At 32.3% G+C, this 16231-nt stretch overlaps 2 protein-coding genes across 3 annotated transcripts; one reads left to right on the top strand and one right to left on the bottom strand.

The window, feature by feature from the left end:
* The first annotated feature begins 37 nt into the window (after nt 1-37).
* On the top strand, nt 38-2082 carry LOC114874322 (sensory neuron membrane protein 2-like). The gene is made up of 7 exons (XM_029183508.2): nt 38-100; nt 192-346; nt 471-633; nt 736-984; nt 1083-1294; nt 1522-1693; nt 1820-2082. Exons 2-7 carry the CDS (start codon nt 219-221, stop codon nt 2075-2077), a joined length of 1182 nt encoding a protein of 393 aa, XP_029039341.2. The 5' UTR covers nt 38-100; nt 192-218; the 3' UTR covers nt 2078-2082.
* On the bottom strand, nt 2079-16140 carry LOC114874320 (proton-coupled amino acid transporter-like protein pathetic). 2 transcript variants are annotated; one of them, XM_029183506.2, is made up of 8 exons: nt 16009-16140; nt 8415-8480; nt 8200-8292; nt 7197-7554; nt 5855-6130; nt 5582-5760; nt 5142-5311; nt 2079-3829 (listed from the first exon to the last, which is right to left on the bottom strand). In XM_029183506.2, the coding sequence occupies exons 2-8, from the start codon at nt 8471-8473 to the stop codon at nt 3588-3590; spliced, it is 1377 nt and encodes a 458-aa protein (XP_029039339.1). In that variant the 5' UTR covers nt 8474-8480; nt 16009-16140; the 3' UTR covers nt 2079-3587. The 2 variants fall into 2 exon arrangements, with proteins under 2 accessions (XP_029039339.1, XP_029039338.1); XM_029183505.2 differs by lacking the exon at nt 16009-16140 and adding an exon at nt 15015-15956.
* Nucleotides 16141-16231: the final 91 nt, after the last annotated feature.

Raw genomic sequence — 16231 nt, 5'->3', positions numbered from 1 at the left:
GATTTTTCAATTGTGTATTGGTGTTTTCCTAATCGTTTTGAGTTCATTTTTAATTTCAGAAGAGATACTTTTAACGATTGTATCGAATGAAATACGAAAAGTAAGTAATGCTTTAAAAATGATCTCAATTGAAACACAATTAATCGCATGATTACTAAAGCGGCTAATCTAAATAAAATAATAATTTATAGAAGTTGCCGCTTGTTGAAGGTACAAAAATGTATGAAGTATGGTCTTCACCTATGGTCTTATCTTTCACCTGTTATTTATTTAACGTTACTAACTCTGATGAAGTAATGAGGGGAGAAAATCCACGTATGGTCGAATATGGTCCCTTCAGTTACGAGTAAGTAAAAACATTGAAGAAATATTTCACAAATTTTTTACTTTTAACCAGACTTAATAAAGATATTTACAATTAAATTAAAATTAATTTCTAAATGTACAATAATTTATTTATTCATATTTAGTGAAATTCAAGAAAAGCAAATAATAGATGTCGACGAAGAAAGGGATGAAATCAAATATACTACAAGATCTACGTATATTTTCAACAAATATAGAAGTATAAATGTTTCTAAACACGATAAAGTCACGATATTAAATCCCGCGTACATTGGTACCATACAAACTGTAAGTCATAATGTTAACAATAGTGGTACCAATGAAATTATTACTATCAATTACTTAACTATAATTAAAATGCACATTATCCATTAAATACGTATTTTATAGCTAACATCTCTACCACCCGATTTTATGAAAAAATACGGTAACAGTATTCCAAAATTATTTCAAAATCATAGTACTATTTTTCTAAAAGCTCGAGCCACAGATGTACTTTTCGGCGGAGTTAAAGTTACGTGCAATACGAAGAAATATCCCGAACTGAATCTGATATGTAAAACTTTAAAAGCAAAACCACCACCAGTTTTGAGAGAAGGCGATCGGGAAGACGTTTATTATCTCAGTATATTCCAAAGGGTATATGTATTTTAGTTAATAATTTTCAAACTAATTTCGATTCAACGTGTATAATTAATTTACATTGTATACTTAAATATTACATTTTTCTATGATAGATAAATGGTTCTCTACGTGGACCATTCACAGTTTCTAGAGGTCTTCAAGACATAAGAAAATTAGGTAATATAACATCTTATGATGGGCATCGTGTACAGACATTATGGAATACAGAGTCTTGTAATACAGTAAAAGGAACAGATACTGTTACATGGGCACCATTAGTGGAACCATTACCTTTTGTTTCAACTTTTATTCCAGAAATGTGCAGGTATTGCATCGTTGATTATCTAAAAATGTAAATTTTATATTGCATAAAAATAATATCGACGGTCACACGTATATTAAATCACAGCTGATCACTGATCTTAATCATGTATGTTAATTATGCATATAAAATATGAGGAAGTTGTAAAATGTTAATCACTTATTAAGGAAACACTGAATGAAATTTACATACCTGCAAGATTTATGTTTTTCATATATATGTTTATATAGGACTATAGAAGCTGATTATGAGAACGACGTTTCAATACATGGTATAACCGGATCTCAATTTATTATGAAGGAAAGGGTATGGTTTTTAAATCACTCGGAATGTTACTGTCCAATTGTAAATAATGAGTTAGAATGTCCGCCACAGGGTTTAACCGACGTGACTAATTGTCAGGTAATATTGAAAATAGGGCTATTGATTTGGATCAGATATTCAAAATACTCCGAGTATTTCATAATTTAAAAGTCTAATTCAAAAGAGGAAAACTGTACTTGGTAATTTACATTTAATATATTGCAGAAAGTGCCTATAATTTTATCAGAGCCACATTTTTTGCATGCTGATCCAGAAGTTCTGAATTATGCTCGCGGTTTGGTCCCTAATGAAGATCTGCATAAAACGTATATTGTCATTGAACCATACACTGGAACACCACTTTCTGGGCAAAAGAAAACGCAATTGAATTTAAAATTGACTAGAGAACCATTGGAGTTACTTTCTAACGTCAGTGAAGGATATTTTCCACTCATGTGGTGTGAAAATGTAAGATTCTCTTAGAAACATGTCATAAATCTATATATTTATTTTTAATTTCAGTTTTTCAAAAACACATTATTTAATTATATCACGGTGTACATCGTATAAAATCACGTATTAAAATATTGTCATTCCATAAATAATGTCGTTTTCTTGATCAGTCGAGAAGAGTGCAAACATTGATTTTTATTTTTAATTATTCATATTGATTTTTGGTTAAACTTTTTTCAAATAAAATAATGAAAAAATAGTACAAGCATTAAGATTTGTTTCTTTGCTTTTATTTAAACATTCAAAAGGAATATTTTATGTATTTGTTTACTTTATCCAAGATGAATGATGATTACTTATGGGATGATCTAATATAATTGAACTTTTGAAAACATAACAATGGTGAAACAATTAACAAATATTTTCACAGGGAAACACGCCAACTCTATCTGTAATAGCGTTTACATATCAAATACTTCGTCTAATAAATTTTCTAAAATACATACAGTATATCCCTTTGGTCGTTGGAATTTACATTATTTCCATAACTATACTTCTCCGTGGCGTCACTCAACGCAAAGTGCATCCAAAAACTACAAATGCCCAGACCATTTTTATATCGTCGAATTCACAATTAAATAATGTTGTACGACGACCATCGCAGATATCAAGACCAAGGCAAATGTTTACGCAATTTTAATACACGACGTGATCATAAACGATGGTAAATTTTAATTTTTCTCCCAGTATAAAAATTTATTCAATTCTGGTACCATAACAGTTGTTTGATAAATCGAGAAGTTTAATAAGAAAATAAATTTCAATTTTATGTATAATTATTTAGATTGTCTTTTGTAATTACTTTCTAGAATTATTAAGAAAAAAATAATATGTACAACTTATGCTTATCAACAATGTTACTCGATAAATTCTACATCCTCAGGATTTAATTTAACAATAGTCATTCTAATACCTTAGACTTTGTCAGAAGTATTAAATCAATTTTGTACATTTCACAATTTTCAGTAATTTTATACAACTTTATACAAACATGTCTCTTCTCTTTATGCAAGAAAATAATTAACTGTATATTTTAGTACCTTAGAAGATTAATATTAGTCTATAATGTAACTACAGTACCTTAAGTATATTTACAACAATAAACAATTCTTCTCTTTATCGTTTCATTCTTACCAAAATATATGTATCTCCGCGTATCATTAAAAAAAAAAAATCCTTCTTCTATTTACAATAAATAAAATTTCTCTTTCTTCGATCCCTCATAAAAAGAAAAAATAAATCCTTAGAGGAATGGTACGAACGAAAATACTTAAGTGGGATGTAAAAATAAATACAGGATGTACATGGATACTCTTAAAAAATAAATGCTCGCGATAATAATAATTACTCTGTCACGATTGCTGCACAAAGAACGAGCAGCACCTTAGAAAAGCTCTAATCTCGATAATTCTATCACTACATCAAACTTAAGTCTTGAAAATTTCGAATAAAAGTCTAAGACAGACTTAGATCACTTTGTTTAACGATACAATTTTATAATGTCTAGTATGGAGATCCATGAACCAAATATCAACGCGAATAACGAGAACATTACTAGGATGAAATTTTTCCAGAGCCTCCATTTGAAGGCACCCAAGTGACCTTCCCAACAGGAAATCGTTTCAACGATCGCTGGTATACTGATGCCAAGGATGGAGAAGAATATTGAACCGACCAATGATATAAATGGATCCAGTTCCGGTACTATCAGAGCCACCACCACTGAAAACAAAAAACGAAAAATATTGTTAAAAACAAAATAAAATTCAATTCACTTTTCCTAGGTTATTTATAATAACAAGAATTTTGCAAATTGAAAAAAAATATTGTCAAAGTTTAATTATTTTAATTCGTAAAATAACATATTAATCTTCACTCCATTATGTCAAAATTTAAGCTTGAACAATAGTATTAGGTGTACAAATTAATTCGGTGCCTTTTCTTTATTTTGATTAAAGATTTATTTTTAAAAAGCCATGGGAATTCCAATTATTGAAATAATCGTTATTATTATTATGCTGTCTTATCACTTTTCAAATATTCGAATTCAATATATTAATTAAGTAAGAAACCGTAATACTAAAGGCACCGAATTAATTTGGAACGTACACCTAATAATTTCTCAGAGTACAGTGCAGAAACTATAAATTATAGATTTATGAATAACTTCATTTTAGATGGTAAAAGGAACTTACAATAACAAGAGACGCAAGTCGTGTGGAACACGTGTCCGTCAAAGTGTTAAAGTACACTAGTAATTTATACGACACAAAATCATTTGCTTCCGTCATCAGTTACGTAAACAAAGTTATTAAATTGAAAAGTCAAAACGTCAAGGACTTAAGCATGAATGCATAGCTTTACAATGAGGTAAACGAACACGAGTCACTGAACGGTGCTTACGAGCGTCAGTGAGTCATGCGGTTACAGGACCAACGGGTATTTCCCTGGTCAAGTCTGCGTCTATCTTTCCATTCCATACAACTTGTATTTCTCTCTTTCGTTCCTTAAGAAAGTAACACACTTGTCTGGTACGCGTTCACCGGCGTGAATCAGTAATAACCGGAAGGGTAACCGTGACCTGTTATTATGACCTGAACCGGTGTATGTCTTCTTCATTTTGTGTCTACCAGTATACAACTCGTTTAAAAATAATAAATATAATGTAACCCATGAAATTAAAAGAAAAACAATGCAATGCAAAATATATAGATAATAATTTTTAAATTTGAAGTCCAATAACGTATTTTATTTGGAAGTCACTTAACATATTCCCATCGGGCTATTTTTCACAAATTTTTCATATAAATCGGGGTAAAAAATGAGAATTCTCGTTTCTCGATGCGAATGTGTTAAAATAATTAAACTGGCAAGTTAAATAGATTAATAGAAATTAAATTGACAAGTTAGATACTTAAAAGAAATGAAATAGATTAATAAAAATAATAATTTTATTTTTTCATCAATTCTGTCAGTATGTAATTAGTAATTTATTGGAGGATCATAGAGTTGAAAATGAACGGAAGTTTCTTACCTGTTAATAGAGCCATAACTATCCTCAATACTGTTTCACATACGCCTTGGTATTTGTGACTACATTTATCTTTCAAACCCTTCCACATGATTTCCAACGGCACGTAATACTGTAATCCATAAGTGAACAACACTGCCAATGCAATAAGAAGTTTCACTGCCTGACCCAGCCTGTAAAAGAAAGTAGCTCGTTTTATATACAGGCTAATCTGTATTAATCCTTGAACGACGAAGCCTGGGTCAATCGAGACCACAAACTCACAAAACATATATAAAAGTACAATGTATAACTTTTAAACAAAGCGTTTGATATATTGGAAGAATAATTTTAAAAGAGCATTGTGGCTCTCTCCATGATCCGCCGACCGAGGATTCATTTTGACACTGTACTAATTACAGCCGCTCCTAATTTCACTAACAATTGAATGAAATAATACTTACAGGTCTTCTATCGGGATGTTCAAGGTGATGCTTGCCCTCACTTCTTCGCCATATGTTAAATAACCAAACACACCCAATATCGCATACAAGGATACAACAATTGTCATTGTTATATTAAGTACACCCGGGCATCCGAGGAAACGTTGCGGATTTGCCATGCTATTTTCAACTGGCATTACCTATAGAAGATTATTTAATTTACATTATTCTACACGATACATCAACATTGTTTTTTTTTTTTTCTTAACTAAATACAAATTTTTCGCAACTTACCACGCCGATTCCCTCGATGGCAAATAGCACAGTCGCGAAAAACGTGGGCAGCTGTTCGACCGAAGCGAGTAATTTCACGTTCGATGAAATCTGGATGCCGATGAAGATGTAGTAAAGGGTTATCGAGAATCCCACCATCATACAAATGTTGGCGATCATGGAAAATGGGACCAGGTACTTCAGATTTCGCACCTGTCCCAGCAGTATCACCGCGGGTATCAAGGTTAATATGTACATGCGAATTGGTATGTCCATACCGCTGTTATAATCGGCTACCTGAAATCGAATAAGGAGAAATTTCGTAAGAAAAACAGGATTCATTTAATGCGACAAGGATATCAAAAGTTATAAATTATGGGTAATTCCGTCGTGACGATTTGGGTCATATTATGAAAGAAAATGAAAGTTTAAATACCGTAATGTCCTAATACACGTGTGACATAATTTGATCAATTTATAAATTTTATATTTATTTAAGGACCATTTATTATTTCTCATATTAATATACATAAAATTGTCTAGCTTTATTTGCAATAAATCATCACTCCTAGCATTCTGGTTTCCAATTATTTGTTTAAAACTTGTTTAAACGAATTCCAATTACTTTGTGTTCCCGGGCAAAGAGAAGCAAACCGGACTTTTACGAGTCAAACGAGTCAGAACGAGTCTTGAGGCTACGCGTTGGCACAGATTTTCAATTGTGATCAAGGAAAAAAAAAGGAGAAAGATGCAGGTGTAACGATGAACGGGGACGAAGGAAACGAAACGATTGCAAATTAAACTGGTTTTGTAAATCTAAAAGACTGGTTTCATGTCTTTGATGCCTTTAAGCTGATTAATGTAATTTATACGCGGCATTAGTTTTCAATATCGTATTCCATAATGTGTATATGATATATTCAAAAAGATAAAATTATTGTTTAAATTTATTTTTAACAATTGTTATACACCGACGAAGGGAAAAATATTTGTATACGAAATGAAGCATGAATTATTTAAAAGCTGATAAAAATAATAAATAAAAGATTGTATCAACAGTGTCATTTTATCAATTTTTATCTCAAGTTTTGTACACTGGACTACCCCACGCGCGGATGCGAATCTTTCCACTCGTGTAAATACGAGTACCTACTCTTCGGGCAAACGAGTGAACGTTATCATTTTGACATTCAGTTTATCAATATCATCAATATGAATTCTTTCATCACCTAATTCGACAACCTCGATTCGCGTGTAACATGACATACCGAGGTGTCAATGACGCAAGCGAAAAGCGACATATTTCGATGATATCAATATAAAAAAAAAATTGATTCTACAAAGAATAATGCGATAAGCTTACCTGTTTGATCGAGGTCGATATGAACACCACGTAAACACACGAACCGCCCACGTAGGTGGCACACAATGCTGCATTCACGAATATCCGACTGACGTTCGAAAAAGGTCGGACAGGTTTCGGACCGTAAAGAAACGCAGCCTCCGCGGTTTCAGCGTATGTCATCTGGGGTGTTTTCGTTCGTTTGCAAAGCACGTGGGACGAACGGACCAGTATGTGGACACAATGGGCGCATATCATACCGATTATTATCGTTCCAATTCCACCGAACAGAATACCACCGTTCTTTATTGCGTTTGGCATCGCGAGGATACCTGTGCCCAAGGACGATTTTAATAAATGCGCCACCGCACCCAGATCTCTGTAACGTGAAAGAATGTTGCCTTTTTGAGAGATTTTCTTTGAGAATTGTTTTATTTTTGTAAAAAGATAATATATTCTTTTTAATATTGTTAACATATCATTTAATTATGTATCTTGTAAAGAAATTTCGATTTTAATATGGTAATTGTCAATTGTTTATTATTTTCAGTATATTTTATTATAGCTGTTATTTATAATTACTAATTAGGTATGTTAAAGAATTTCTAATATTACGGGTGATGGATCCCTGTAGAAATTTAATTATTTGTTATTTTGAATTATGTGTTCCATGGAACAGAGACACATTCGTTTTCAGGTAAATAAATATTTTATTTTGCACAGTGCAGTTCAGGAATGAGGAAAATTTTCTGTTGACATGACATGTTATTAAACAGATGATAACGTTTAAAAAAATGTTATCATAATGATACGTAACGACAGTCATTAAATGCCTTGAGCAGATGCATCACGTGCACGAATGTTGCATTCCATTTGTTATATATCAATCAATTTTTACTGTGATAGGTTAATATTTTTCTTTTCCAATTCTCAGTAATTAATTTTCGTTATTTTTGGAAATTTTAATTCTTGAAAACATCAAAGTTTTCAAGTTTTTCTTTTGTAACAATGTAAAAATACTTACGAATTAGCATTCTTCTTATTACGATGTTCGAAGGGATTGTACAATTGATCCTTTTCATTGTAATCTCCAATCACAACAGCAGCTATTTTAGTACTGATAACAAAAAAAGGCACAAATGTATATAATATGTTACTTCTTTATACCTTTCAATGCTATACTGCTAACAATACTACTTGCTTTACTGTATCTATAATTGAATACAAAATAAATGTTACCTGCTGTTGAACTCCTGCATTGGACTTCCTGTGGCTTGTTCCTTTGAATCGTTCCCCATGATGAATCTGAAAAAAAAATATTACATTGCTCAGAATAAATTCATCAAAATTTTTACTTAATTAAAGAAAATCTTAGGATATTTCATTTTTCTTTTTTCTTTTTATAAAACAATGAATAATTTTCATTTTACATTCGGAAATATTTTTCTGCTATTTTTTCCACTTCACGAAAGTATTTTCGAAATGAATTTAACAATCGCAAATATTTAAAGCTTGCGCAAGATAAAACCGACAGAAAATTCGAAAAATAAATTACTGATACGACAGATGTCAACAATTCTAAGTACCGGGTTTAAGAGATCTTAATACCTTTTATCACTATTAAAAAGAAATCATTCAAATCACTATCTAATTATCTATTGATTCATTATCGTCTGCCTGCTAATCATTTAACAAGATAATATTCTTGCGAAAGTAATTACGTCAAGCGAATATTACATTTATTATCGAAATACGTAATGAACAATACCTTTTGAAAATATTAAGACACTTCAAAAAGGCTTTACAATTTTATATCGATAACAACATTTCAATTTACGTTTATTGTAAAACCTGTAACGCCTGGTACTTCTTAATAAAAATTTGAATAAACGTTTAATTTCATTCTTGTGTACATTTTCCAGCTGTGGGTCAAAATTGACCCAGTATCACTATTCGTATCCTTGAGACTTAAAGCTTCAACCTGTCTGACTATACATGTATATTTTCACTGCGCCTATTAAACCTAGAAACCTGACGTTTTACTCGGTCAATAGATAATTCCTTATATGAGCTGACAAATTCCGCCACATTTGCCAAATAGATCAACTCTACTTTTTGAATTTTTTTAAATTTTAATACCAAAGCACTTGATCGATGCTTAACTTTGTACATTTCATCAATTTTCCTACTTTTTATTTTTGGAGTTAATGAATTTTGCAAATGAATTTGCAAAATAATTACAATATTAAACTGTAGTTTTGCTAATTATAGTCAAAATAATTAATTATACAGGTAAGTCTCGATTAATGCGAGTTCACATAGTGCGATATTCGATTTAGTGCGAATTTTAAAATGATACCAGGTCGCATTTAATGCGAACAAAAATTCAGTTAATGCGAGGCTTGCGAGACTCTTTTCGATCCAGATATGAAGACTTAACAGAGACTTGGATAAAATACTGCGGGTTTATCATCACATATACGAAGATATGAAAACGCAGAAGAAAGTGCAATCAACACTGTTGAAATACTTAAGAAAATAATAAACATGTTTATGCTATTGTATTTTAATAATACACGTATGAAAGGTATATTTCAAAATTTTGATCGTATATTTTCTTTAACTAAGAACCAATTTCTATATTTCAAGTAATGAAGTATGAATTCAAATAATACGAACAATTTCTAGAATTTATTACTCGCACTAATCGAGACCTACCTGTATATTTCAATATTTAAATTTCGTAAAATAAGATTCGAGACGATTTTACATATTAAAATTTATATGTACAGTATAAAAATTTGACTGCCAATATTAAGACATTTTTGAAGATTTTTAATAGATATTATATGAAAAAAGATAAACTCAAGAACATCTCCTAAGTGGAGGCAGAGACATCGACGAAACTGATACATGTGACTCAATGATAGGAACAATGTTCAAATTGTGAGTCATTCATGTTTCAATTTAATATATCAACAATTTAGATGGTCATTTTATCTATGAAAACTTTCCATCACGATTTGAAACGTCATTTATGAATTTATTCTTATCGTTAAGTGGACCTTAAAGAATCATCTGCGTGTGCAAATTTGATAATCGACAAAAATATTTTGACGTCATATGTAAAAATTAAGATAATATTTACAAGACATAGAAATTAGATGATATCTTCGGATCATCCACTTGAGATTCTTATTTCATGGCTACAGAATATACAGATGCATTATTAACACCGATAATTAACAATACTAAGCAAACTATGAATGCACCGTTCACGTGTACTCTTACGTCAGGCTATTTAATTACAAATATTATTCTTCTGCACAAAGGAATTCCACATTTTCTCTTTGTGCTTCATTTTAGCGGAAGAAGATACCGTTTAGTTAAAAATATGCGCAATTGGAACGGAACAAATGGATTACGAATTGCGCAAAAGTCAAAGTCTGTGTTAGTACATTCGATTGTACCAATAAATATAACGTAGAATTTAATATTCTTTTGCGTTGCAATAATTTCATTGAATTATTCTCAATAATATTTCTCTTTTGTCAAGAGTGATTTTCATAAAAAATGAATGGTGTGTAATTACGAATTTTACAAAAGAATTAAAAATAAATATACTGGAAAATAGAGTAGTACAAAAATAATAAATTTCTATTTTAAAAAGTAAGAAAAATTGCAAATTAAAAATCTGAACTGTCCCATGAAACCCACAACTTCCCAAGCACCTGCAGCTTCCTCTGTCTCTCCCATCCCCAGGTACTTTTCCACAATCTGTAATGACTGGATTCGTTAAATCGACGAGATCAAAGCAGCATTGAGCAATTGATCGTATCGAGATATCGTCTGAATGTGCATACGATTATTGCATCGCGAGTCGAGACGGATGTTGTATCCTTGAACGCTTCCACGGGAACGTTTCAGCGTACAATTCCACGGGGGACTTTCTAATGTCAGGAAGCAGAAAAGGACTCACGATGTGGCTAATAAATATTCTGATGCAAGCAAGGGACGGAAAGGAGTCACGAGTGAGCTGCCAGTTAGGGAGAATTATACTGGACTCCAGTTGCACCGAGAACTACGAATACGGCTAATACACGGGAATCTAGGATCTCGAGAGTTTTAAATGTCGATATCATGGGATAATATCAGCACGAATTGTCGTGGTCGGCTCATGGAAACTCACACGAGCGTGGTGAACAAAAGGTCACAGAAGAATTGACTCCCTTTTCCTGGGAAAATTCTAAATAATACTGTATTCTATTCGGTGATTGCAAATCGAATGGCCCAATTATTCAGAGGAATTTTAATAACCATAATTTTCTTAAAATTCATATTATTATTAAATTATATAAATTATTTTAAATTACGCATTCTAGTAGATAGTGGTTGCTAATTAGCATTGCTATAATTGTTTACTGCAATGACACCATATGTATTGGACATCTACTAATTGTACTTTCTCTAAACATTATACTAAACTATCAATAATACTTTTTGTTAAGGATCCTAATTAAAATTTATAAAGGAACAATGCAGAAATTTCACTGTGATTCATTGCTTGCTATGATTGCAATTAGTCATTCTGTATTAAGCATATTAATGAAGGATTTGCATAATCATATTCCTCGAACTTCAAGCTTCAGACTAATATGACATAAGTTCTATTTAGCGATAATTTTATGTCATCATACTTAATACTACTTATAGGAAAAGTTTTAATTAAAAAATTGATGTACTTTTCAGGTTTTAAATTTTCTTGCTTCTCATCAGTGATTATATCATTTGTAATGAAATCACTTTGCTAGCATATTTTTTGAATCAAGATTGATCTACTTACATGATAAACTTAATCAAGGGATTAGTATAGTTTTCACATTGTAAGCCTTCTATTTAATATCTTAATTGTGTAATTTATACTTTGTAAGTTGTTTATAATTGCCTGGATTTACAAGATAAGTCTGAAACGGCACTTGAAATAATATCTAAGCTGACAATTATATGAAACGCATGGCAGAAAGAAAATTTGTTTCTTTATTCAGAAGCTGGTAAAACAAAAGTTGAGTTTTCGTTTCTTTTTTCTTTTCACAGGTGGTCGCAAGGTTGAATTAATCACTTTTAAGCAAATAAACAAATACATATATGTTTTTTAGCGGAGAAATCGTGAAAAATGATAAAAAAAGGAAATATTATTTATTTTTTTGCACTTCATTGGTGCTATAATATTATATAAATTTTGATTCATTAACTGAAAGATACTACGGGAAGGGAAATATTAAAGTAGGTATTCGCACGTTAAAATTTTATCAACTTATTTCAGAAAAATTTGAAACTTTTTGCATTATAACCGATAGTTAAAAAACCATTAATTCATCTAATTCCACGAAATACATGACCAAAATCAAATTGCAATCACAGAAATGCAACGAAATTGAATTGAAATTGAACAGAACTGTATTTAATGGCTTACTCGAGAACGAAAATGAAGGGAAAAAATGTTGTAAACTACGATCACTAGTTATTCGGATCATATCATAATCAGCAGTAAATGCTGATCGAAACTCAACAAGACTTCACCTAATAACAGATGTCGGGATGAAAAAAAAGTGAAAAGAATTGCAAGGTAGTATTACTTCGTCTCGCGCATTGATGCACGTAATCATGCAACACTCAATTACCTCTGAACACGTCATTTCCCTATGCGATCAGCTGTTAACCGCATTCCTCGATAAAGGTGCACTTTAATATTCGGTCGACACGTACATAGTTTCACGAAAGCCGGGATCGCTGATTTCCGGTACAGCCGGCTGTTATGCGACTGATACGCAGAGGAAAATCTACTCTGACACAACGGAGTCATAGATCTGCACAGTATATTTATATTCATTCTTTTAAATTTTTCTGAGTAATTTAAAACTGCAAATAATTAACTTTTTTTTCTTCCTAATTATACATGATTGTTAATAATTATTGTTCATTGATCGAAAATGATAAATAATAATCAATAATTGTGAGCATTGTTCAATTATTGTATTTTTTTATCTGTAGTTTTGCAGTAAATGAATTTTTTATAATAAAAGTGTGATTAGTTTGCAATTTTACTATTTGAATACTTGAAAATTTGTAAATTATAGGAAATGATGATTTATTATTTTTATGTTTTATTTTTGAATTCTTTTGAGTCCTGTGTATAGTTTGAAAATTAATTTTGACGATGTTATTCACAAAACAATATAAAATCCACGAAAAGTTTGCAGATCAAATTAACGAATTAGCGCTTATCGGATTCGACACGCTGCTAACTATAACACGTTTACTAATCCGCAAGATGTTAATCGAAGCAAACAAACGAAAATTGAATTTTAAAATCATCAATCATCGTTCCCCGTCATAACACGCTCCTTGGTCTTTTTGTACACACTCGATACGTTCATTTTATTTCAGTACGTGTTTTAGAATGTTTTTCAGGATATCATATTTTATCAACTACCTCACCTTTTATTTCATCCTAAAATTGTTAAACTGACGATTCAAATTTCATGATTCATCCCAATTCAACGTAATGTAGCATTAAAATTATTAATTTCAATTCAATACTCACTTCATGATATCACTTTCAAAAAAGTATGATACACAAGCAATTACTATAATGATTAAGTAAATACAAATATTTATACAATTTACTGTAAATATTTGCAATTTGCAAGTAACCTCTACAAAGGCAAATTATGCATTGTTTAGTGTTATGACACTTTAACGATTTCCTACATAGATTTTGTAAACAATCCTTTTCAGGAACTGTGGAAGTGCGCTATTTGTCGCATCATAGAATTGTTACAAATGCTATTTACAGGCGATTTGAAAGTGTTTCAGCAAGGTTTCGCTTTGTATAGTTGTATTACGTTACTACCGGTACCTCGTTAACTTCAAGGTGCCATTACCATGATAAGTAATCACAAATACACCGATATAGACATTTTCCTTTTTAAAACATGATTGGTTATAGATAAAGCGACTATTTTAAAGAAAAATTTAATTGTCAAATTGAAATCTACAGAATAGACATACCTTAGATGTTACTATTAATAAACAATATCTAAACATTTTAATAATAATGATTTTTCTTATTTAATTTATGTTATATCATAAACTATAAATTTAGCAATTTTTAATAATTGTAACTGATAATAAGGCAGTAACATTTCAAAAATTATGAAATAACAATTTATTATTTATTAATTAAACAGAAAAAAAAATAACAATAAAAGCTTCTCATTAAGCAACGACAAACACCCTTAATAATAAAAGTGTTAAATTTTGCAAACAATTGAATTATTTTTAACTAAATAAATCGTTAATTATAGGAAGAAGATAAATTAAAAGTGTGGGAAAATGTGATTAATTGTTATTCTATTAATAATATCTACCCTAATCGTATCGCTAATTAACGTGTGATTAAATCTTTGTTTAGCGCACTTCTAAAATCTTCAAAGCTCCAATATTAATTGCTAATTCATTTGAAATTTTTCAAGTGTCTATACTCCTAAACGTCAACGTACGTTGAAATATTTACAACAGGTAGCTTCATGAGCGTCGATCATTGATCGATGTACATTCGATCGGATATCTGCACGCGACACGATGAATCCATTTTCAGCGTCATTAAAACCCCCGATAACGAAATCAGGAGGACGTATCTTAATCCCGTTCCGCGTCGAAAGTCCATTCAGTTACGTAACGCGAAACGTTTTCAGTTCGGTGTTCACCGTTTATCAACGCGGAATGATTTTGCACGCGAGCGTAATCACGGAATTCGCTCAACATAAATGTACTCACGCGTGTCCTCGAACGATGAATTCCGAATTTCCAAACAAAGGAAAAAAGAAGGGAAACGTGTCGGTGTCGCTTGGCAAAACTCTGAACGAACGATGCGATACTTTTCCAAAGATCAACTTGTTCACATCCTCGAGTTACTCCTCGCAAGTAGTTCCTTCCTGATCCTCCTTTAATTGCGGAAGTCGAAATCGAACCCCGAGCTTTTATTTATCTTTCTACGATGTTTCGTAGCAGCAAGAACGATAACATTTATCGATGGATCGCAGAGACTAACCAATGTCATAAGATTGATTTATTGAACGACGATAAAACGCCGGATCATTAACGCGATCGTATTAATTCCACGATAATACTGCAACAAGCTTCTATTTTTCTCGGAATTTTCTTTAGTTTTAATTCCACTGGGATTTCCTCTTATAGTCTCCAGATTATACAATTCCGACTACCTCCGTCCTTCTGACGAATTTCACCGTTCAATTATTTTCGAATCGATGCCAATTTCTTCCCAGGATCTTCCTCTCTTGAATAAGGATTTTTAAAATGTAGAGTTCTCTCAGATCTTCCAAGTTTATGATTCCAATTTGTCCACTTGTCCCGGTGTTCCTCCAATTCTTCCAAGAATTTTGCAAAATCGTTTCGTGCGTTGGATCACCGAAGAAAGAATGGAACCCGGTCGTGGTCGGAACCGATTGACAGCACGGAATGTAATCCGCGTGGAAGACGGTGATAGACGTCGCACACGACTGGCCAGGTTTTTTCGGCGTAACGCAGGTATATATACACGCGTGTGTAACAGCGTCTCGCTAGAATCGACGTCGCGACGCGTGGGAGGGGAGACAGAGGCCGTTCTCCTAATAAGTTCTATCGAACGTGCTTACGAAGACGGTCGCGAGTCGTCCTTAGCATCGCGACGTTCGCGGCCAGACAGGGCCACCGCGATCCGCTTCCTACCGATCTCGCACCGTCAACATCTTGCCCGCTCCCTTTCACCTACCTTCCATCTCGCTCCGTTTCACTAATCGCGTCTGTTTTCCTCGCTTCCTTCCCTCCACGATCGTACCCTCACCAGACTCGCTGATCTCCTGAACTCTTTTCCCCGGGACACGCTCTTTTTCATCGTGCAGACTCCTCGTCTCCGCTTAGTACGCGGTTTTAAAGCGTTGCGTAAGTGGTGCAGAAGCATGAATCATGGGACGATCGTACACAGTTTCGATGGG

Source organism: Osmia bicornis, chromosome 3 (assembly GCF_907164935.1).
Source record: "Osmia bicornis bicornis chromosome 3, iOsmBic2.1, whole genome shotgun sequence".
Lineage (NCBI taxonomy): Eukaryota > Metazoa > Arthropoda > Insecta > Hymenoptera > Megachilidae > Osmia > Osmia bicornis.
The sequence above is the reverse complement of the archived record's forward strand: the minus strand, read 5'-3'. Positions and strand labels throughout refer to the sequence as shown.

Bases quoted from the DNA above. Each gene is read 5' to 3' on its own strand.
- LOC114874322 (XM_029183508.2), top strand. From the start codon at position 219: ATGTATGAAGTATGGTCTTCACCTATGGTCTTATCTTTCACCTGTTAT. The intron at 347-470 runs GTAAGTAAAAAC...ATTCATATTTAG, and splicing joins TATGGTCCCTTCAGTTACGA to TGAAATTCAAGAAAAGCAAA. The intron at 1,694-1,819 runs GTAATATTGAAA...AATATATTGCAG, and splicing joins CCGACGTGACTAATTGTCAG to AAAGTGCCTATAATTTTATC.
- LOC114874320 (XM_029183506.2), bottom strand. From the start codon at position 8,473: ATGGGGAACGATTCAAAGGAACAAGCCACAGGAAGTCCAATGCAGGAG. The intron at 7,555-8,199 runs GTAAGTATTTTT...TTCACGTTACAG, and splicing joins AATAAGAAGAATGCTAATTC to AGATCTGGGTGCGGTGGCGC. The intron at 6,131-7,196 runs GTAAGCTTATCG...ATTCGATTTCAG, and splicing joins TATCGACCTCGATCAAACAG to GTAGCCGATTATAACAGCGG.